We start from the raw sequence: 25,411 nt of genomic DNA, 5'->3' as shown, positions 1-25,411 counted from the left end.
GTTCAAATGGCGTACAACTTTGCGTGATCAACTGTCTTTATGGACCACAAAAAGCCTGCATTTCCTTGACTTTTCCGGAATATTAGGCTGCGGACAGCGGCGGGGTGGCGTTGGCGATTGCCAAATAGATGCACACCATGTTACGCTTCTTCTTCTTCTATCGTGTGGGTTGTGAGGTGAATTACCAACGTCATCAACCCTGGTATCAGGGTTATTATTGAGCCTAAATTTAATTATTTTATTATTAATTACATCAGTAAGTAGTAACCGGGACCAACGGCTTAACGTGCCATCCGCAGCATGGATCATCTTGCTTTTGGACAATCAGGTGATCAGCCTGTAATGTCCTAATCAAATCAGGGATCACAATATGATTTTTGTGAAATTTCCCCACCGGATTTGAACCCGGGACCGCCGCATCGAAGCAATTCATGTAAAAAAGCAATATTTCTTTTGACATTTGTTTGCATTGCGCACTTACTTTTTTATATGCAAATGTCAAATAGCAATATTGCTTTATTAGATAAATTGCTTTGATATGGCCTTTTTAACCCCCCACTCGACGCAACTGCAAACATGTCTGAATGACCGCAACACCGTTGTGGTCGAAGGTTCCTTCTTTCAACGCTTATCGCTATCGGCCCAGTTGGAGCTGCTTCTCTCGAACATAATCCTTTCAAACGACGCACTGGTACCCTCAAGCCAATTGAATCGAAATTTGTTGTTGAGCGATATATAAAGCGAAAGTTGATGGTGGGCTGGCAGAGGAAGACCTAGAAGGACGTACATTTACCAAATTGGAGATGTCCTTAGAAAAGATTTAGACCGATCTACTCAGAACCAGCGTGCGTGTACGAAACGATTGATGAATGTGGAGGAAGCAAGAGAAGTGTGTCAGGATCGAAGCAAATGGAAATCCATAGTCTAAATGGGCATGAGTTTATGTATATTGTTGGTGAGAACCATCAGTGTTTTTCCAAAGCATGTTTAGTCGGAATAATAACTTTTTTTCTTAACGTGACTTACTGTAGATATGCCACAGATGGCATTAACTACTTGGCCGGATAAATGGGGAGCCCTGAAGTCTCTCACCCGGTACAAAGTTTAAAATAACAGGCCTGAGAGTGCCCACTTGTAGCAATAGTTCGTAATAATAACCGAAGAGGAAACAAGAGGAAAATCCCGCCCGCTATCCGCTGGCGTCCAGTTTGCAGCCTTAAGGACGCAGGTTCTACTCAAGGACGCTCTTCACCAAATGGATGCTCTCTCAAGATAGTGTTTGTGTAACGACCATTGTAACTTGGCGAGCCAATGTCAATCGGCAACTCGAGGTATAATGACTGACAATGTGTCAATGAAAATTACACGTGATAGAGCTCGGGTTTTCAACCCTGAAAGATATCATAATTTCCTGTAGCCACAACTTTTTTAAAGAAACGGTATTTTTTTCTTGAATAATAAGATCAACTTACGCTCTCCGTGGTCCAGTGGTTGAGCGTTGGGCTCACGATCTGACGGCCCCGGGGTCGAATCCCGGTGGGGACACATCACAAAATACACTTTGTGATCCCTAGTTTGGTTGATCTGATCTGTTCAGGCTGATCACCTGATTGTCCGAAAGTAGTCATGTCAGGGGCCTCTGGCGGCTCAATAATAACTCTGACACCAGGGTTGATGACGCTAGTGTCTACCTTATAATCCACACGATAAGAAGAATTCTAAAAAAAATTGCGCCAATTAAATTCGAACGAAATCAATAATATAAGCTCATTACTATATTCCCAATTGGGCTGGTCAGAACAGTAGTAGTTGGGTCGGTACATCCATCGCAAGATGAACTGAGTACCCACGCTTCACCGAGCTTTCTGTTAGATAAACGTGTCTAGTTCAATTTATTTTAATTACACCCCGACACACACACACACACACACACACACACACACACACACACACACACACACACACACACACACACACACACACACACACAAGAACACTTTTATTTTTATTAATTTTATTACTTATTGTTTATTTTAATACCGTATTGTCACCACTATTTTGGGAAGACACTGTCTTCCAAAATACAGGTTCGCCTAGTTTGGGAGACAGGGTTTCAACGAGAACTGTAACTGAGCTATTCAATAAACATTATTATTATTATTATTAAACACTAGCTTTTGCCCGCGACTTCGTCCGCGTGGCGTGTTATAAAAGAGAGATCTTTGTGTGTGTGGGAGTGCATATCTAATTTCAAGCATCTAATTTATGCAGTTTAGATTTCTTCATACATTGTTTTTTCCCGCTAACTCCCATTTTTCAAAATACAGCCATAACTAAACTTTATATTTACTAAGGTATGCATGCATGCTAGATTGAAAACATTTATCTTACGCGGTTTCTATTTTTTCATACAAATGTTTCTTCCCGCTAACTCCCGTTTCCGTGGGAATTTTGCAATATCCTGTTGCAACTAAGCTTTAATTTAACTAAGGTACCTGCATGCCAAATTTCAAGCGTCTAACTTAAGCGGTTTAGATTTTTCATACAAAAGGATTTTCCCGCTAATTCCCGTTCCCGTGGGAATTCCGGGAATTCCTTTCTTAGTGCACCTCTACGGTACCTAAGCTACGTCCTTTACGAATTTCAAGTGCCTACGTTTAGCCGTTTAGGCTGTGCGTTGATATGTCAGTCAGTCAGTTTCTCCTTTCATATATTTAGAAGAAGATAATATGCTTGCATTCTTCCAACATATTGACGATCTTCTGTCTATAAATCGTTGAGGAAGATCCGACTTTGACATCATAATGTGCGCTGTCTGGACTGAGTAATAAATCAACTAGAAGAATGTGGTTCTAAATTAAGTATTAACTAATTATTTAGTACTACAGAGCATGACTTATTAGGACTACGTATTAAAGAATAGAACAAATAAAAAACGTAGAACACGTTCAGATGCTTTTCTTCCAGTTATGCAGGACTTTCTTCATCTTATGCGCAATAAGGTGATCCCTGGTCACAATAAGGTTCATCATATCCATCTTAGGACTTTGTATCGACAGTTGCTGCCCGTTCGTGTCGTGGTATGCAAACTCTTAGGACAAAATGTCATTCAACTACATCCATCACCTAATCATCCCTATGCGGAAGAATTTCAGAGAAATATTTTCTAGTTTCAAACTTTTTTGTACGCGATTTTTCGTAGTCAGGTTTTTTTTTTAAACGTAAGTATATTTTTATTTACAATGCCATTTCTTGCCTACTAGTTACTTACATATTTGGATACAAATTCCGGAATCATGTTCGTCTTCGTCCCTAAAGATACTGAGAATATATTTATCTCTCGCGACATAGTACGAAAATAAAAAGAAAGTGGAAACGTTCCCTAGGGAGCCATTCTAGCGATGATATTCTTAGATACATAATTAACTCTTTATGAGTTTGTCGGGACATCTGTTTACATTGTGGTGTTAAGAGCTACGACGGAACTATGTTGTCGACTCTTCTATTTACCGAGCTATTATGGAAAGTAAATTGTGTTTTGGTTACTAATAATTGAACGTATTAATATTGTATTTTTGATGGGAAGGTTTTTCTACATTAGTGCGGAATTTTGAAATTTTAAATAGTATGTTATCTTATATTGTGACATAAAACTATTAGTATTATGTATTATAATATTTTTATAATAAAAAGAAACAAATAATATATAAACCAACCAAATTGATCTTCTAATTACTTTCGGCTCTGCCCACCCCATTAGAAGTTACGGGCGTGAGTTTATGTATGTAAGTATGTTATAAAATGTAAACGTTATTTCTTTTGTAAGCGATGCATTCTTCTTATGATGACATTTGTCGGAGTGTAAGCCCTCAGCGACCCCCATTTGCCTGGCCAAGTAGTTAATGCCATTTGCGGCAAATCTACAATAAGTCACGTCAAAAAAAGACATTTGTGAGTATTTAATATTTTGCAATTTTTGAATTCCATAGTCTCTGCTTACTCCGGGGGGAAATACGCGTGAGTTTATGTATGTATGTTCATTTTCTGCATCCGCTGTTGACTTACTTATGTATTTAAAATAGCCTTATATAGTCTATCTAATACGATAATCTTTCCGTCAGCCAACTTTGAACGAAGATAATTGAATTATAATTAAATTAGTAACTTCCTCTGAAGATTCCAAAGATTAAATTTTCTGAATTATTATATTTTTTAAGGTCATGGCGGTTGTTGATATTTGCATAACTGCTCCTATAAATATAACATGTATGGAAAGGAGGCATGTCATAGGAAGTGAAAATCTGTAATCTTTTTCTCGCCTACAATAAAACCGGAAAATTTCACTCCACTCGCGACTATTTATTTATTTTATTTTTTTTATTTATTTATTTAGGTACACATACAGCAATACATATTAAACTTTTACAGACAACATTATAAATAGAAAGAAATACTTGGTATATATGTTTGCCAATTACATGCGTACACAGCATTCACCGTAAATGAAAACAAACAAACTATATTAATACTAAACTATATAAATTATAAACTATATATATATATATTAACACATTTTTTAACAAAATATTAATGTAAGTACTGTTTAACGCTTATAGCGACAACCAAAGTGATTTAGCAAAAATTTTAAAAAAATATAAAAAATATAATAATATATTTTTTTTTCTATCAGCTGTGTCTTGAGGCGAATAATAATCCTCCTAAATTCAGAAGAAATAAGGTTAAGGAACCAGCTTGCCTTATTCGGGCAATTTTATTTTATGGCCACCAAGCATCTACATGTTTATTGCCACATGTTGTTTACGCAGAATGTCGAGAATTAGCCAGGTAATTACTCAAGACGTGCATTATATATTTATTTATGGAGCAATATAAATGTCAGTAAGATTTACTGTTTTGTTATACCTCAAGTACGAGTACCTATAACCTTGCTATGTTATGAGAGTGATAAAAATTCTGCCACATTTTGAGTAACGACCTTGAAAATCACGTGGAATATTTTTCATATGTTTTTTTCCCTTAACTGTACTGCTGGATGGTTTCCTTCCTTCCTTCCTTAACGGGTTGGAAGGTCAGACAAGCAGTCGCTTCTGTAAAAAACTGGACCTGTCAAATCTTCAGGATAGGCAAGCAGACCCTGTGAAAAACGAAATAATGCTAAGGGAAGCACGTGTCACGGCATTATGCTGAGGGAGATCCTTTTTTTATTTTGGGCGCCTCCATTGTTTATTTAATGTCTGTATTATTTGTCTTTCTTTTTTTTTCTATTTTTTTTTTATTTCTGTAATGTAAGTTTGTAAATGTGGCGTCCAATATGGAAATAAATATTTTCTTTCTTTCTTTCTTTCTTTAGATGATGATGTTTTCTTCCACTGGTAAAATGTTTTCCGAATTATAAATAAAATACTGGCAACCGGAAGATACATAAATAATCAACATTACATTAAAATTTTCAGGATTCTATAATCAAATAAACTCGACCGTACTCGACGTTTGAATAATTTAAATTCAATTTAATTTTACGTGTTCGTTAGAAACAACTTGTATAGTAGGGTAGTTTCCAAATAGTCAAATCAGTTCACTTTTTATTTAAGTCAAAACACGTATATTCTATGCAATTTGTATGAAAAAGCATGCTTTAACGTCATAGAAAAACGTGACAAAATGTCGCACTTATTAATATATTTTTCTTTGTTAAATATCATAAATAGGTTAAATAGAAAAAAATAACGTTTTTTGTCACCTTAAGACCTGTCTTTATTTAGTACTTAATCAGAATTTCATTATTTATTTTAGACCTAGGAAACTACCCAATTTAAACTAATTGTATTTTACCTTATTCATTCAAGGATATTTCTTTTGTTACAGGTCCATTCTTCAACGATGTAAACACAAAACACAGTGTAAATAACCACATAAATAACTTTTTATAACCCGGTATAGCTCCTCAAAGTGTTACCATAGTAATAACTGTCGCATTTCGTTTACGCGAGTGACTTTTGGGCCGTGTGGTGCCGTGTTGTGATGTTGCGAGGAGCTGTAAATCTTGAGAGAGCCCAGAGAGCAGTAAGTGCCAACGATGGGCCGTAAGAGAGAGCTATACTCGAACAAGATGCTCCTAACTTTGTATGTGGCGCTGCTACTTTGGAGGTTCGACTGCGTAGTCGAGAGCACGAAAGGTAATTCACAACTATTATGTTTTTCCGTGCTTCGGAAGGCACGTTAAGCCGTTGGTCCCGGCTGCATCAGCAGTCGTTAATAACCACCAATCCGCAATGGGCCCGCGTAGTGGTTTAAGGCCCGATCTCCCTATCCATCCATAGGGAAGGCCCGTGCCCCAGCAGTGGGGACGTTAATGGGCTGGTTGATGATGATGATGATGTTTTTACTAATTATCTTACAAGGGTGAAAGAACTTGCTAAATATTTGAGTCGGGGCGGTGCAATACAGTTATAATGCAATATAAAAACCAACCATGAGAACTATGAGCTAAATGATTTTGCTCATTATTCGGTACAGTCTCCCTAACACCCCGTATATGGATACTACTCCATTGTTATTGCTGTCAGATATGTAAAAATGACCAGCAGCGAATTTGTGTCTACAGAGGCCATCGATTATTTTCGATTAGGTACATTAAACACAATCAAAAACTACAAAAATAATAATCTATATTGTACATTCTTATCGTCCATCTGAGCTCTTTCACCAAACTGTTATCATTACACATAATATAAAATACGATATTAATACTTAATTATTCCTTATTAATAAGAAACACATAATTTAATATCACAATACCACCCACCTATTTGTATTTACACCTTATTGATTGGCTTTTAGTCTATCGTATGCAATTTAGCCTGATAATTTATCACGCACTTACATGTGGCAAGCAGAAAAAATATTGTGACGTGCACAAACGTACTATTTTCATTCTTGTGGATCTCATACGGTCACAAGTATTAATATGTATACACTTTGAATCCATGTCACATTAACTTTTTTGACAAATTAAACCGTAAGTCTCATTAAATGTCAAATAATTATGTTAGTGCGTCAGCGTTCTAAAGTGGGTACAATTATTGCTCATGACTGTACACAAATAAGCGGTGAATATCAATTGGGGGAAGCCAAAGGGAAACTAACTGTAAAATTAAAAGAAAAGAGAGGTATTTTCCCCTTTGTCTCTGAAAAAAAACGAACATAAAGAAATAACAGGAAATCATATTTCATTAAAATACTTATTTAAATAGTGGGTTACTTAATTTGACTGAATAAATATTTTTTCTAATCAAAGTAAGTTAGTAAATATTGTAAAATATAATAAATCAACCTTTTTTATACTCTTAAAACTCTGCTGAGATAAACGGTTCGAATTTAATATCTCTTATTTTTAAACTCAGTTAAAAGGGTGAAAGTTGCAAGACGAAATTCAGTGATTTATGGACTCTCTCAGATTCTTTCAAGAACCTTAATCGAACGAAATATATTTGAAAGCATAACTCTTATATGGCAAAGATTAATAGCAGCGACGCAACATAAAGTTTCCGAATTTACTCCTCGACCTGAACGCACGATAAGAAAATATGATTCCTCTACTATCACATTATTTAAATCAGATCCAAAGTCGATATCGAATGAGGAGTTTTTCGTCGATATTCCCTGAACATTATTTCCTTTCGCCTAGATATGTGATAAATTTTGCAGAAACCACGTCGAATCTGGACCTACGTTTGGCACGAACTTGTCTGTTGCTCCCATGTGGGTTATCTATTTACGCCTCCCCGCTTTTATAATGTGGATTTTTTTTTATTTATTCACCAATATTCTGGGCAAATCTCTTGGGTTTTATGCATAGTGTAGTGTAGGGAGAGAATATATATCTGGCAGGTAATGTGTATGAGACTAGGAGACCTATACTGTTACCGTCTCATGGGATTCTTCCGCCAGATAGGATTTCGAGCTTAGATATTCATATTTCAAGGTGGATGAGTGTCGTAAAAATAGCTAAAGGTAAATGAAAAAAGTTATTTTTCTTAAAGTTAATATAAAAATGTCGGGTAAAGTTCCGCCTATAATGGTTTTATCTTTAGCTGGATTTACCTGAAGTGAAGTTTACCAATTATCTTATCTCCTTCGAAGAGATGGTAACTTTAATTTATTAGAATGAAAATTAATTATGTAACACTCCTAAACTAATGAATAGCGGAAAACTCTATTTTACTGATACAAACTACGACTGTAAAATCAGTAAAGAAAATACAGGGAAAAATAGGTCTCATCCTTCAATAACATCGAAATGTCGAAATATAATAGGTACTCGTAAGTATTTTTCTACTTATATTTCTCTCACCAACACCCCTGACACCAGGGTTGATGAGGTTGGTAATCAACCACACCAAAACGGTGTGCTCACGTGCCCTCACTGTGCGCGGGCGCGGGAATTCACTGTAAAGATAGGCTACATAGGCCATCTTCGGGCGCATCAGCGTCGTGCCGACTAGGAGTCGAAGTGGTCGCCATGGCCGAAATCGGTCGGAGAGATCAATCAATCAACCACACAACCCACACAATAGAAGAAGAATATATTTCAACATTTACACTATTGTGGCTAATTTTAGCTGTACATTCAGAGAATAACCTTTAAAGACATAAACTTTTAAATAATTATATTTTAGTGGAGAAGTTAAAGGTTCATCTCCAGATACAACTTCCCTTTTTCCCTACAACCGTATCGAGTTTTAAACTCAATCCCTATAGCTGTTTAAAAATAAAGCAGTTGACTTGACTCCGACAATAAGACTTTCTATAATAAGTATAAACGTTTGTTACCACCGGGATATTCATGGCTGGGGGCTTGTTTCCGACAATATAGTACATGTACAAGGCGTATCTTCATTTTGCAAATGTCTCGTACGTCGGAGAGACACGCATCCTTTATTTATATGCCCGCCGCTCATCACAAAACATACAGAGCGTCAGACCATGACGGATAGGGACAACCAAATTGGTTTTGTTATTAGGGGTACGAAAATATGCTTCGTAATTAAAAATGAATTATACTTTACACATGTCATGTTCGGTGTGAGGGAGAAAAAACAATAATTATGAGAACGATGTCTGTATTACACGAAGCAGGATCTACTCCGAAAAATTCCTTTTAAAATGTTCTCGGAATACAATTTTACTTTTGGAAACTCAAAGTGGCGATTTATTTGAAATTTTATGTGCCTTGTTTTTAACATGCTTGTCTTTGGAGTGCTCAGAACGCAGTAAAATTACTTTGTGAATTATGATCGCTGGCAATCCTTTTATTTTTAGGGAACTTGCTGTACACTAAACCGGGAAAAGTCGGCCGGTATTTTTTTATTGTACAGCAAACATGATCCCGCACCGAGGCACTTTTTCGCTTCCCGGGCCTTTGTACGGTCACGAGTACTAATAGGTACACTTTGAAATCATGTCACATTAACTTTTTGACAAATTAAACTGTAAGTCTCATTAAACATCAAATATTATAGCGCGACAGGGTTCTAAAGTGGGTACATGATATTGTTCATGACTGTACATCAAGTATAAAGATTTCAAAAACAACAAAATTAATAGACGTTTTAAATTTTCAAAAGCTACCCAATTAGAACGGCTGCTACGGACCTTGAACTGGCAGGAGAAACAATAAACAGGCTCGGTTATTGCCCACCGTGGAACAAGAGCGGCCATAAACTCGCCGAGTAGTGGATACAAATCAGGATTGTGACGTAAGCATAAAACATTCATGTCGTTGGGCCACTAGCCGCCCGTATGCTCGGCAAGGGACGCCCCAGGGAACGACAAAACGTAACGAACCAAGCTACACCATCCTTTTATGTCGCAGATACATTTTTCCGCGTAACAGAGACTCCCTTGCCTCGAACAGATTATTTATATTGTCTTCCCGCTCGACTTCCAGAAAGGTATGCCGACTCGAGTGCCCAGTAACAAAACGAACGAAACAAAACCACAGACCACGAAAAGCCAAATACAATTTACCAAATTCCCTCGGGCTTCAGAAACTCTTTTAAAATGTTTCCTTTATCGTATACAAAAGACCATTAAATCAATCACGTTTTCAATGAAAATGGTATTAGAGAGAAATCCAAGAGTCGCTTGCTTACCTCGAGCAAAAAGTACGTCTGCGGGCAAGGCTTTTCACTAATTCTGAATTTAAATGCATGAGATCGAATAGGTTCACGCAGTGAGTGGATCCCACGCCGAGTTTCCGATTGCCAGTGCTTATGTATTTAGGAGAAAAATGGGACTTCAGATCCTACTCCAACGCTTACAAAAGGATGCTATCAAAAGAATCTTTTGAGTAGATTTTCGAGAGCGCCTAAGGCGACACTCGGCCTTTGTGGGACCTTTCTCTTTAATGTACGATTAATTTTTCATGTTGCGGTCATTACATCATAGGGTGATTCGGTGTGAGAGTAGGTAACAGATGTCTAGTGCAGGCGCGTTGTCGCGTCTGAATAGAACGGGCGCGGTCGGCTTGAAGTGCCTTGGGGCCGAGGGCGAGAGCGCACAAAAAACTGCTCCTTCTAATTGTTTGCACATTTCGCTTCTCCCGGCACGCGACGTCAACACCCTCCAGAGATAGTGAGGGGAGATATCAATGTTTTGTTAGCTCACTCGAACGGAACATTGACCGATAATTGTTTTTAGATTTGTTAAGAAAGGAAATGGTATAATACGATTGAATTGGAAACTTAGTAAAATGCTGATGACAATGTCAGTTGATTTTTCTTTCCTTTCATAAAACAATCCTAAACATTTTAAGCTTGGAATTCCAAAAACAAATCAAGCAAAGAATTTTCTTGGAATTTGTAAAATTATCCACTAGAGAGCAATGCGAGCAGCCCTTGGAGAGAAGTGCACACATGCGCTTGAAACTATCAGCTCCCCTTCTGTGTATAAATACGTCCATTGTTTTCCGAAGTGGCTATTTCTGGGTAGTTTTTTCCCGTCCCCTGCAAACTTCTGAACTTCCCCTATAATACTGATTGCATCGCCGAGATAGATACAAAGTAGATAGATATAAGGGCAAACTTTATTATACAAATGGGAATATCATGCTCCATGTCCGCTTCATCTCACACAATTTTGCAGAATTCTTTCAAAGATAGAAATTTATACCTCTCTGATAAATGAGGAAAATCCGTTGCCAGACAGAGATACAAATGTGTATAAGCTGTTACTTTAATTAAGTGCTGACGAGCAAAGAAGATTCAATCTTCACCCAAAGCAGGAAAACTTAAGGCAGTTATTTCGAGGACATTCGTTAAACATGGAGCGCAATTTTAGACTAACTATCGTCAACTATTTTTTGGTACAGTAGCTGAATTATCTTTATTGCTACATGAGCAATAAGGCCTAGTCTTTTTACTATCTTTTATGTTTTTTTTTTGTTTTGTGTTGTATGTTAGTTTATTTTGTGTAATAAACATTTATGTATTATTTTGTAATAAAATAAAAACAGTGGATAATTGTAGTTGATATTGGCTTGGATTATACCGTTATATAAATTCTATCATCTGTAACCTTTAATAAGTGTTTAGTAGCATTGAAGGACAACCAATGTCTTTTATTTTGGTACAAGTTTTGTCTTACAACTTATGTCGCTCATATTACTAAACTTTCCTCGTAATATTTCATCCAACATAGATATTATTTTTCGCTTATTTGTTTTCAATAGAGCACTCAGCGTTTCGGGTTACATACAAAGAATTCTGAAATACTTATATTATTAATATCAGATAAATTTGATCTGTACCTAACGATTTCTGTACTAACAAAATAAAATTGAAATTTAATATCAGAACTAATAAATGTAATTACTTACTTAAGTACTTAAAAATATGAGCCGTCTACGTTAGAATGCTGTTCAATATTTTAATGTAAAAATGAGCTTAGCAATTCTTGCAATTCGGTTTAAGTAAATAATGCAATTTTTAATTTTTTTGTACAAAAACATTAAAACTACAGTACACTTTTCAGCTTCCTTTAGTCTGTTTCAAACATTTACCATCTTTTTCATGAAAAGAGGTTTCAATAAGAATAATAATATTAACCTCAGCAAAGTCGAAACAAACAGTAGATATCTCAATTTAATTATTAGTAAGGTGGTCCTACAGTACACCCCTCGGTAAGTGCAAAGGGGATGACGTCATTACCATCGATACAGAGACTCTGCAGGCTCTCTGCAATCCGTTTAAGGTGTAATAAATCACTAGGGTACACCCCTGCACTGTATGCAATGACGTAATAGGGTTGGTGACGATGCGTTTTAAGGCGCACGACAACTTTGGGGCGCCAGAGGGCTAAACTTTTAGGGAGCGACCGGGCGCTTAGAATTGTCACAAGCTCTACACGTTGCTTAGTTCCGAAACTTGGCAGTTTTCGTTTTTATTTCTATTCACGGAGTAGCTAATGTTTATCGTTTGGCGGCGAGGATGTGCTGCCGCCAAAGGATGTTTTTCGGGGTACCGAACTGAGCATAGTACCCCGCTAGCCACAAGTTGGTAGTGTGACTAGGGATCGGCGATCCAACAGTGTTGTGTTGGAAGTTGTATATATGCGTCTTGCCGTGAAAACTTCGATACCGCGTTTCACGACCGCTTGAAGAACGTGGCGCCATCTGTTGCATGTGAGCGGAACTAGGTGGCCAACTAGTTGGGTCCGCTACATCACTCCCCCCCTCAGACCGGAGGTCGATTCAAGTGCTTCAGTGCTCTTCAGGAATGCCGTGGTGCCTGTAATCCCAGTGAGTCGGGAAGAGGTGTGTACGGCGTGATTTGTGCTCCTATCCACGGTGAGTCGGGATGGGGAGCTGCTCCTGTCCGCGGTGAGTCGGGATTGTGGAGCCGGCGACTGGCGTGAGGCGAGAAGGTGGCCTGCCACGTGGAGCGCGTGCTCGACAGCGTGGTGTGGCAGTGGACCTCATGTGTTGTGTCGCTGTTGCGTGCGGAGTGCCAGGTCCAGGCAGCTTGGGCAGCTGGTCATGGAACTGTAGATGCTCCGAAGTCCTGGTGTGGAGTGTCAGGTATCCAGGGCAGCGTCGTAGGCGGCTGGCAGGTGGACGTGCTGATGATGCTCCGACTGAAGGCTGATGATGAACGCCTGTTGAGGGTTGATGCGGGGTGATTGATGCTGGTGGCGGATGATGCAGGTGCGATGCAGTTGACTCCGACTCCCAGAAGGTGTAGGCAGGAAGTGTTCTGTCGAGGGTCACCAGTTTGGCGGCGAGGGTGTGCTGCCGCCGAAGGATGTTTTCGGGGTACCGAACTGAGCATAGTACCCCGCTAGCCACAAGTTGGTAGTGTGACTAGGGATCGGCGATCCAACAGTGTTGTGTTGGAAGTTGTATATATGCGTCTTGCCGTGAAAACTTCGACGGGGGTATGCGGACACCAACTTTATAAACCTCCTGCTGTGGCATCGTCATTTTGTTACTTATGTTTCCTTTGTTCAATCACGTCGGGGTCACCAGTTTGGCGGCGAGGATGTGCTGCCGCCAAAGGATGTTTTTCGGGGTACCGAACTGAGCATAGTACCCCGCTAGCCACAAGTTGGTAGTGTGACTAGGGATCGGCGATCCAACAGTGTTGTGTTGGAAGTTGTATATATGCGTCTTGCCGTGAAAACTTCGATACCGCGTTTCACGACCGCTTGAAGAACGTGGCGCCATCTGTTGCATGTGAGCGGAACTAGGTGGCCAACTAGTTGGGTCCGCTACAATCGAAATGATCACATTTGCATTGTTTTGCTCAATGCAATGTTAAAACTTTTTAGTCGAACATAGACGGAGAAAATAAGAAAATTAATTTTTCATCAATATCAGAATTCCTTGTCACTTGCTCTCAACAATAATTTATGTACACATAAATTAATATAATTATCTTCATGATCTATGGCGAGCCTTATCAATTACACATTCATGTAATTTATCTCTTATCTTATCTGGCTTATTTGATACCACTGCTGGGCAAAGGCCTCCCATTGATTCTTCCACTCTTCTCGACTCTGTGCGATCTCCGACCAAACGCTGCGGTAAGCGTTGAAGTCATCACGTCATCTTTTACGGGGTCTACCTCGACTTCTGTATCCATATTGGGTCTCCCATTGAATAGCGACAACAAAGCATAAGATACATATACAGGAAATTCCAATATCCACCTTCTCGGATTGAATTCAGTTTCCCAAACAAGACAAAAACATACTTCAATCAATAACATTAAAGAAGCCCCTTTCAACTCCGGCGAGCAAAAACAGTTGTGCATAGATATCATATTACCGCCTCTATTTGAAGAGACGGGGTTTCGAAGCGCAAAAAACGGCTTCGAACAAAAACGATGGGTGCTGTATCGAAGCTATTATCAAGGGCAGTCATGCGTAGTGTCGGCGAGCACCCCCGACACAGATGTGCAAGGGACCCATTTGATTATGTCATTATCCTCCCTGCACCTCCTATTGTTACACTTTCATCGATAGTGTAAATGAAGCACGTCACAACATTATTTATTGTTAGACTGGGATTGGTTCATTCATCTTTATTATCGTCGGCATAAATTTGTCTTGCGTTACAGGGGCTTATAAAAATGGTGGGGTTCACGCCATATTTCATAGCCCTTACACAGCGTGAGGTAGTTTTAGATTAGTGGTCAACCGCTACGATTTTTTATTTATAAAAAATATTGTTTTAAAAATTAAAGTAAGTCTGGGGTCCTTTAAATCACAAGTGAAAAGGCATCTTCTGGGTTGCTCGGTCCACCGTCGACCTCTTCTTCTCCTCGTGGAAGAACGAAGAAGAGCAAACCCATCTTAATTAAAAAAAAGTAGAAAATATCACTTATCTTCTCTCATAAAATAAGACCACGTAAAGCACGACTAAATGAAAGTGTGAATAAAATGCACACCGCACACCGCGGTGCAAAGTACTTGACCGGATTAACGTACGGAACCTGTACTTATTGTACATAATTACATAATACTCTCAAAGCCGCGTAAGCAGAGGACGTAATTACCCCTCGGTTTTAAACCGAAGGCGGATAATTCCTGTTCAAATAAGAGTTGAATTCGACTTAATTTCATGAACACTAAATATTTTGGGTGACGGACCAAACGTTACCGTGTCACCAGGAAAGGGTTACCTAATTCCTCGTTAATTCCATTTGATCGCAGTACCAATCGGACGGAACTAAATCACTTAGTGAAATGAGGATCTTGTGATCTACCTTTATGACGCTAGAGTTGGCTTGGCTAATCAACGTATGGACTCTATTTGCTACTAAATTGCATTTGATTTTGTACACGGAAGCTGCCAAATGTGCCAGTTCCGTGTTTTGAGGGTAAGGTCAAGTAAATTGTATCATGATCAATTAACTTATTCATAGCAGCCTCAGGTCTAGTGGTCTAGTAGAGGGCGTTGGGCTCTTAATCTGGAGTCCCGGGTTAAATTAGTGATAATGTTATTCTTAGATAACGATAATTTTTGATGTGATTATTGTTGCCTCTCGAGTTTTTCAGCCACGATGCATGTTAGAACAGCACGAAAGCGCCAAAAGCGATAGCCCTAAAGACAAATGCAGTCCGAAGCTCTTACGACGTAAGACAATAAACCGTAGTACATTTCCCCAATAGGACCGGCTACAGCCCGCAGTAGATATATCGACGTCATTGTCGCACACTAACAGCGGTCCATTCCAGCTAACGACGCAATGTACTGACCCCATACGTCGACTGGACTTCACGGACAATGCAAAAAACGCACCCCGCATTAACCTAATGAGTTTTCCTGTAATTTTTGGAACGACTAGGAAATTCCCAACGAAATTCCGTGTTATCGTGATCTAAATAAAACAGCTCTTAGGATGTTAAAAATAAATAATCTTTGCTTTTCGATACAGCAATAATAACTGCAAAACCTCTGGATTTTAAGCTTTTAATTTTAGTAATAATCAAAAATAGTACTCATTTAAAAAACTTACATAATTATGTAAATATCGCCTCATCCCTTTAGCATTATCCCGTTTTTCACAGGGTCCGCTTACCTAACCTGAAGACTTGACAGGTCCGGTTCAGGTTAGGTCATATACATTTATCGGGAATGTGGGTTTCCTCACGATGTTTTCCTTCACCGCTGAGCCCGTGATAATCATTAAATTTATGATCCAAACATAAAATCGAAAACAAATTCGACAATCATTGGTTTAGGCCTGTGCTGGATTCGAACCTGACCTCAAAGTAAGAGGCAGGCGTTCTACCAACTGGGCTGCCACGGCTATGTATACGTATATATCGCTTGAAAATGATTTTATTATTTGCTATTATCAAGCGACTTACCGTCGAAATGGATATGAGAAAATCGTAGAAAAATTGTATCACTCTTTACTTAACGGCCTCTGTGGTCCAGTGGTTGAGCGTTGGGCTCACGATCCGGAGGTCCCGGGTTCAAATCCCGGTGGGGACATATCACAAAAATCACTTTGTGATCCCTAGTTTGGTTAGGACATTACAGGCTGATCACCTGACTGTCCAAAAACTAAGATGATCCGTGCTTCGGAAGGCACGTTAAGCCGTTGGTCCCGGTTACTACTTACTGATGTAAGTAAGTAGATAGTCGTTACATGAGCCATGTCAGGGGCCTTTGGCGGCTCAATGGTAACCCTGACACCAGGGTTGATGAGGTTGGTATTCCACCCTACAACCCACACGATAGAAGAAGAAGACTCTTTACTTTGCCATCTCCGTTCATATATAAGTATTTACTCGTACAAAACTAAATGTACTTGCGTACGTTTCAATACGTTATTAAATGTACTGACCATTTATGAAAACCATCAATCCATGACGAACTGTGAACTTCCTACTATTATCCAATGAATGTAGGCGTACATAGTCCATTATTGCTTTACTTTCCTTTCCGGTTGGCACTTGACCCCATTGCTTACAGGTAAAAAGGAATATTAAAGCTTATCCATTAAGCGCCAAAGGGGATAAGCTTATACGGAAAACCCAGTAATATAGGCTATTTCAGTTAGGTTCAGGCCAATATTTTCTTGTTTTCTTTTAAATGTAATTGGATTTCTGACCTTTGCCTTGAATTTAAAGTAATCCATTTAACGCTGCAAACTTTAGTTGTAAAATATATTGCTATCCCAGTGATAAAATATTCATCAGGCCTAAAGGGTTCGGTTTTGGATTAAATGTGAATAAGTATTTGCATAATTTGTAGGAGCGATTTGAACCGAAGCGATCAATGTGTGGACTGGCTCGTTGAAGTGCTATTATGTGGCTGCCATTTTCATTGAATGCCGTGGATGAGGTCACAAGTAAATTGGTACAAAGCAGATTTGCCGTTGCAATAAAAGGGCCGCTTGTATTTGTTTAGTATCTGCTACAAGTTAAATACAAGGAGATTTAAAACAAATGCAAACTGGAACTATAGTTAGGTACTTTAAGTATATTCCACGATACGAAGTTAGGTACAAAAATTCTTACATAGATTTTGATAACAGCTTCATCGATAAAAGTAACGTATCAAATAGACTGAGGGTCACACGACATGGGTTTGACGATGCTTCTTGGGTAATACATTTTTGTTATAAAGTTAAAAAAATAACACACTCGTGCGGTGGCCAGGGACATAACTTAGAAAGGGAACATAGGGTGCTGTTTGTGCGCTATAAAATGTTGTTCCGCAGATTGTCGGGTGGTAGTGAGCAAGTCAAGGCGTAGTCGTTACATGAGTCGTGTTAGGGGCCTATGGCGGTTCAGTAATAACCCTGACACCAGGGTTGTAGGGGTTGGTAATCCACCTCACAATCCACACGATAGAAGAAGTAGTGGGGTAAAAGAGAGTGGGGTTAAAGTGGCGATAGTGGTTCTCATACAAAATGCGCGTTAGTGCCTTTCCAACCTTTCTTCTATTCTGTGGTACTTTTCCTTTACGCTGTACATGCTTGACACCAATATCCTAATACTGTCCGGCAACTGTATTGCCCACTGCTAAGCTCTTGTTTACGCCATACAACGCAAGTTCCGTATCGACTGACGTTCGTTCATTACGAGCGCTCCCTGGCGTGACAAATGACCTGTTCATCGAGAATAATGGCCCATTCCGCCAACTTTGGATATTATTTACCTCGTTCATTATCACACTATGAGGGAATTAGACGGGAGTTGAGCGGAATTTGCCGGCAAACAACAGCGAATTGAATTCCTGACAGCGGGTCCTACGCGATCTATACTGCACTATGCTGAAGTTGTTTCCAACTATGAAACAATGCCCTAACATGACACTTTATGGTAAGCACAGACAGCGTATCATATATCTTCTTCTTCTTCTTATCGTGTGGGTTGCGAAGTGGAAAACCAGGCTCATCAACCCTGGTGTCAGGGTTATGATTGAGCCGTCAAAGGCCCCTGACATGGCTCATGTAACGATTACTCACTTACATTAGTAAATAGTAACCGGGACCAACGGCGTAACATGCCTTCCGAAGCACGGATCATCTTACTTTTGGTCAATCAGGTGATCAGCCTGTAATGTCCTAACCAAACTAGGGATCACAAAATGATTTTTGTGATATGTCCCCACCGGGATTCGAACCCGGGGCCTCCGGATCGTGAGTCCAACGCTCAACCACTGGACCACAGAGGCCGTTATCATATTATTAATCAAAATGGCGTCCGTTCATTGCAGTGCGTGAATTGCATTTGTTTCAGACAGTGATGAGTGACAATCTAATGATATGACACAATTTTTGCATGTGCTATTAATGTGATGAAATAGCTAGCATAATTATTACGAAGCTTAGTTTTTGGTTCTACTGAACGCTGATTTTGAAAGGTTTTGAAAGGGTATTTTGAAAGGTGTCTAACATTACCATATTCAACAAATATAAATATATTCTATAAATATTGAAATATTTCCGATACTTAAATCAACAATTTCTATTCGAAATATATTTATTTATCCCAAGGTAAATATTTTCATCCGTATAAACCACTAGGTATTTCTTTAGCTTTCCGAATATCTTCAAGATACATTTTTATTTTCGTTGATAAATGTTTATCCTTTATTGTGTGAGTTTTTCTTTTCCGTAATGTCCGAACATTTTTCGAGTTTTCCTTTCTTTACAGGCGGTTTTGTCACCTCATTAATACCTATCCAAGGTGTTGACCGGGACAACCCAAGGAAAACTGTCCGTGAATTTGTGAGCTCTAGGTATATTGTTCTATTAGAAGCGGTTAAGCGATAAACCTTCAATTCGTTTTAATTTATGAGAATGAAGTATTTATGTTAAGTATATAACGTAAGTAATTGAAATGAAGGCTTGATTGACTAAAACTAACTACTTAGGGTAACGAATTTGAATATTAAAATTACAACAGAGTTGTAATGCAATATATATACTTAAAGAAGAAAATAAAAACAATGAAAAATAAAGATTAATTAGTCTTTTCAATATTACGAAACTTATGTTGAAAACAAAAAAAAGATATCATGTGTGTCGCGGCAGCTAGATAAAAACGTCTTGCATTGGCATGTAACTGCCTTCAAGAAGTCGGTATTTCAGTGTGTTACATTTTCTGTGGTAATTTTGTGACGTCATCATCGGGGTTGCATGTTTTAGTGATGATTAAAGGCCATACGCTCGTCGAGGAGCCGAGGAGCTCGGTGGCGCAGCGGTAAATGCGCTCGGTCTGCGATTGTCGAAGTTAAGCAACTTTCGTAAAGGCCGGTCATAGGATGGGTGACCACAAAAAAAAAAGTTTTCATCTCGAGCTCCTCCGTGCTTTGGAAGGCACGTTAAGCCGTTGGTCCCGGTTGCATTAGCAGTCGTTAATAACCACCTATCCGCACTGGGCCCGCGTGGTGGTTTAAGGCCCGATCTCCCTATCCATCCATAGGGAAGGCCCGTGCCCCAGCAGTGGGGACGTTAATGGGCTGATGATGATGAAAGGCCGTACGACTATTTGTCGACTTGTTACCAAACTACTCGCTCGCTTCACGCTCTTAGTTAGATAGTCATCATCATAAGACCAGAATATTTGCAGATCACGTAATATAAAAATGACCTTCACATTTTTTTGCCAGTTTTATTACATCCCAAATTTCTCTTCTTAAGGTATAAATTGGTACAAATGGCCTATGGATTTCATCATTTCGTGCCTTTTTAGGTAACTAAAAGCATAGAGGAGATGATAAAGAATAATGTACATTAATGAAGATGTAATGCTTAGAAAAGTGCTTGGTAGCGAAAAAAAGACTTTTTTGTTTTCTCATTCTTACTTTTACCAATCAGTATTTCCAATAGTCTTAAGTGCTGTCCAACAGTTAGGGTTCCGAAACCACTCATCAGTCAACATACCATGAATATACCTCGGAAATTGATGGAATGCCTTTGTCTTTCCCGGTCGGCAGAAACACATGTCATCCTGTCTGCTCATTCTATAGACCAGTGGTTTCCAATCTTTTTTAACAAGAGACCATAATGTTCAATATGAAATTTCCACGATTTAAAAAATAACTCACTAATCTAAGACAAAAAAAATCTTTATTTTCATTATTATAACATTTTTATTTATGTCCCATGTATACAAAAATATTTTGAATAGGTACTGAATGATGTACCGTTTTCAAATTAATTTATGTTAATGGCAACAAATGTTAAATACATACAGGGTGTTGGTGACATCGTAACGAAAACTTTGAGGGATGATTCAGACGAGTTGATGTCAAGTGGAATTTTCCGTCGCAAAAGCGTGGAAATAATTTAAAAAATGTCATGTATTTTGCGATGGAAAATTCCATTGATATTAACTCAGAATCATGGTCTGAATCATCCCCCTCTGTATTTGTTACGACATCACTAACTCCTGTATATGAATATGAATACTTAAGTGTAAGTACATAGATGTAGTTAGGATCCCCAGTGATCTACAAACCAGAGGTTGGAAACCCCTGCAAGGGATCACTTTCGGTCACTGCGCGAATTTAACTCGACAAGCTTTTTGTCAACAAGCTATCTGCTAGCTTGTCAAGGTAACTGTATTAAGTTTTCATCCCGTCCGTATGTCGTTAGTTTAGGAAATGACTAGAAACGGATACTGCTGAATTGTCGCTCCATTTATTTGACGGCACCTGATGTCAATTCGTTCTTTACCATTAAACGCCGCCGCGGTTCAGTTGTTGAGCGTTGGGCTCACGATCCGGAGGTCCTGGGTTCGATTGTTCGTGCCATTAACCGGGAAAAAATTTGGAAACCACGCAATAACAATTATCTATTTTCCAAACATCAATTCAAACTCAAAAATCGAATTCGGTAGTTTATATTCCAAGGTAACATATTGGGTTTTAGTGGCATCGCAACGAAAACTTTGACAGATGATTCTGAATTGATTATTATCAAGTGGAATTTTCCGTCGCAAAAGTTTGGAACTGAAAATAACTTGAAAACACACGAAAGTTGTTATGAATTTTGTGAAGGGTAATTCCACTTGATATTAACTCAGAAGCGTGATCTGAATTATTCCCCTCAGTATTCGTTACGATATCACTAACACTCTGTATATGCAAGTCACGCGTTATCCGAATGCTATCACATGTTCATTTGTTTTTTATTATTGATAACTCGAAAGCCACGGGACTCCGGCGTGAAAAGATTAAGGTATATAATACAAGCAATTAACATTACGCTACCGTTATCATAACAAAACATAACATAAACAGCCCATATACGTCCCACTGTTGGGCACAGGCCTCCCCTCAATCAACCGGAGGTGGTATGGAGCATACTCCACCACGCTGCTCCAATGCGGGTTGGTGGAGGTGTTTTTACGGCTATTAGCCGGGACCAATGGCTTAACGTGCCTTCGGAAGCATGGAATCATTTTACTTTGTCGCAGAATCAGGTGATTCAATCCTGAGAAGTCCTTACCAAATAAAGGACAGTCTCACAAAGTGATCCCTTATCATATTGGTATAAAATTACGATACCGATTTTTAGAGTTCCTTCCTGGTTAAAATTTATAGCAACATAAAAGGTCAATACAATTTCACTATACAATATATCTCTCTCTCTCTCTATGCGCTCTTGTCGGTGGAGTAATCGCCATTCCTCTCTTCTTCCCGCCAAAACCTTCACCTCCCGATACGACACGACCTGCACCTTCTCTTTTATTTGTTTCATAAAATGTTATCCTAGGTCTACCCCTTCCAATACAATACAATATATAACATAGTCAAATTAAATACCTACACTAGAATACATCAAAACACACAAATATATAAGTAAACCATATTAAGCGTCAAAAAGCCCTCCAGAAAGCCGGTCCTGCCCGAACGTACCCATTATGCTTGCAGCGTTGCCTCCCTGGACCGCAAGTGAAATACGCTGGGCTAGGAAAAAGCCAGCTCGAGGATGCCTCCAACCCTTATACGGAGACCGACATCACACACCAAAGCTTTGGCCTCAGCGCCCCAAGGTCCCGCTGTCTCCAACGCAAATGGCACGAACTCATACGCTGATTCCAAATTGGCACACTCCAACAACTGAATCATAGTGGGCCCAGTTACTCATTATCAAATTAGAAAAGAGCAAACTCGTCCCTGGGCCCAGTTTAAGACTGGGACGAGATGTCCCCTAAGCCACTCCAAACACCTTCCTTATAAAATATGCGTGGAAACCTAAAAACCATTCGATGTGTGATAAACCCACACTCAATTTGTAACTGTTTCACCATTCTATTTATTTCAGGTATTTCAGGTGTCATTAGAAAACCAATATGGCGAGATATAAATCAACGACATTGGAAAAAAGAGTATAATTTATCGTTTGGGTTTGATTAATCTGTACTTTGCTCACTATAGCGGTGGGATGGCGAATGGAACTGTTAAAAGCATATCCTGGCTGATTTATGATGGTGTCGTAATACGGATTTCGATGTGTCGCGCGACTGACAGGGGCGGGTATTAGATCTCCTGGGGTAAATAAATACTTGTCCAGTTTTAAAATAAACACTGATACCGAATTTAGACTATTTGGGGTACCTACTATTAAGCAAAATTATTATCATTTTATTATTTTTTAGGCGAAGGCAAGAGGGAAACCAACGCCCTATTTTTCCCTAAAAAGTAGCATGAAGAAATGCTCACTAACAAGAGCGTGGCTCTTAAATTAGTGATTATTACTTTTGTACACAACGACAATTTCAATACAATTAGTCATTACGTTTCGAAAAAGATAACATTTTGCAATAGTTTCAATGCGCGGTAATAATTAGATCTGTCAAAGCACGTAAGCTAGTGTTGTTCTGACGTTCATTAGCATAGTGATGTATTAGTCGAGATTTGGCTCATCGATTCATTTTTATGTAACACTACCTATTGATAATGTATATTATGTTTTAAACATTCAAAATATTTTGCAGTAGCAAAATTTTGTTAGGGTATAAAAACGAGCAACAAACTATGGAATGCAGTGTATTTAAAGATTGACTGCGACTTTGTTAAGGTTAAAGACGTGTCAAAGAACCAAAACGTGTTACAGCAAACTCAAGAAAAAATATATCATGGGTGAAAACATTCATGATCTCAACAAATATAATAATATTCTTTTGAAAATTTCCTTCGCAAAAAGCAAATTTACATAAACAATTCTAACGTAAATCCTGTATACAGTATGTGTTTTCGGTTCGTCTAGGCGTATGTGTTTATTGATTCTGACACGTACTCTTTCTAAAGTGACAGCTACGATTGTGCAATTTAGTTGGCAAAACGACAGTTATTTGAAAATATAAAGTGTTGCGGTGGAGACAGAGGAAGATGGTGGAGGTGGAGACGGGTGGAGATGGAGGCTGGGAGTCCCGACGTACCAGCAGAGTAGCACGATAAAAGGAGGTAGTAGTTGTTGAAAGACAGGAGTCGAATAGTAAACAGTTTATTAATTGCCACTTCACAAACAGCTGGACGTGTTTCATGTTTTTATTTGTTCCCAGAACAGCATAGACGCATTAAATAGAATAAAGTAGAGAAATTTTAAAGCTTTTGACTCCGAACTCACATAATACACTACCCGTGCGAATTCGGGCTAATGGCTACTTGGATATAAACTTAAACAAATCGAAATTGAATATTTATACCAAATGAAGTTCACAGTTGGAGATTTCCATGAGAACCTAGTTTCGCTACTTGGAAGTCCCCGAACTTTGTGTCTCTGATTATAATTGCAGATGCCACGAACGAGCTAATCACTGCGTCTGTCGGCTGCATCGAATTTTCTTCTTCAATTGCAAAGATTTAAACGAATACTCCTTGAATATCTTTATTGAAAAAATGGATTGATTAGGGTTAGGATTCGTCACAGGGTCGTACATTTTCATATAAGTTAATTTCTTTTTCTCGGCCTCCGTGGTCCAGTGGTTGAGCGTTGGGCTCACGATCCGGAGGTCCCGGGTTCGAATCCCGGTGCAGACATATCACAAAAATCATGTTGTGATCCCTAGTTTGGTTAATACGTTACAGGCTGATCACCTGATTGTCTGAAATTAAGACGATCCGTACTTCGGAAGGCACGTTAAGCCTTTGGTCCCGGATACTATTTACTGATGTAAGTCGTAGTAACCATGTTGTTACATGAGTCATGTCAGGGGCGGCTCAATAGTAACCCTGACACCAGTGTTGATGAGGTTGGTAATCCACCTTACAACCCACACAATAGAAATTTATTTTTCTGATAACTTTACAAATAGTTATAAAATATAGTCCCAAAATATCTCGTGATATAGAGGTAGATAAGAAAATAAAAGCCGTAAATCCACATACATTTCTGTGACTTGAAAAATGAACCTATGAATAGGAAAACAGTCAAAATACCAAGACTATAAAATAAGACTATATATACGTTTGAGTAAGATAAAAAGCAACAATATATCCTTTAACACATTCTTAGCCATGCGCAGTTGATTTACATATTTTTCTACTGAATCACGACGTCTGAATAGAGAAGACGTTCGGGTTCCGTGTTAAAACAATGCGTCCTACTTTCACAACCGCAACAATAACCGTTAATCCCTTAAGCTATCCCTCCAGAAAGCCGATAAACAAAATTTTAAACTCGCCTTAAGCTCCGAGTAGAGTTACTTCACCTTTTTAAATCTTGACTCTAGTAATGACGTCACAACAAGTTAAATGGAAAAAAAAAGAACTCCGTCACTTTTCTTTTTATAAATTGTTGACCCTTTTTTATCGTCATCGGGAACCATTTCGGCGGGAGTGTGTTGGTCTGATGCTTCTAATCTCACCTCTGATTGCGAGACGTTACTCACAACTTTTATGACGCCATTCCCA

General features: G+C 38.8%; 2 protein-coding genes across 3 annotated transcripts in view; one reads left to right on the top strand and one right to left on the bottom strand.

The window, feature by feature from the left end:
- The window catches only part of LOC126370968 (lachesin-like), an 88,423-nt gene that overhangs the window by 17,861 nt on the left and 45,151 nt on the right, over positions 1 to 25,411 (top strand). For both annotated transcript variants that reach the window (XM_050016141.1, XM_050016140.1), the window contains exon 2: positions 5,887 to 6,197. In XM_050016141.1, coding sequence (XP_049872098.1) covers positions 6,098 to 6,197 — 100 coding nt within the window. In that variant the 5' untranslated portion in view covers positions 5,887 to 6,097. The remainder of the gene's footprint in view (positions 1 to 5,886; positions 6,198 to 25,411) is intronic.
- Positions 12,515 to 13,626, bottom strand: LOC126371001 (uncharacterized). The gene is made up of 2 exons (XM_050016200.1): positions 13,599 to 13,626; positions 12,515 to 13,341 (listed from the first exon to the last, which is right to left on the bottom strand). The coding sequence occupies exons 1-2, from the start codon at positions 13,603 to 13,605 to the stop codon at positions 12,860 to 12,862; spliced, it is 489 nt and encodes a 162-aa protein (XP_049872157.1). The 5' UTR covers positions 13,606 to 13,626; the 3' UTR covers positions 12,515 to 12,859.

The sequence above is a fragment of the Pectinophora gossypiella genome, chromosome 11 (genome assembly GCF_024362695.1).
Source record: "Pectinophora gossypiella chromosome 11, ilPecGoss1.1, whole genome shotgun sequence".
NCBI classification, from domain to species: domain Eukaryota; kingdom Metazoa; phylum Arthropoda; class Insecta; order Lepidoptera; family Gelechiidae; genus Pectinophora; species Pectinophora gossypiella.
This window is presented reverse-complemented; position numbering and strand designations above follow the sequence as displayed.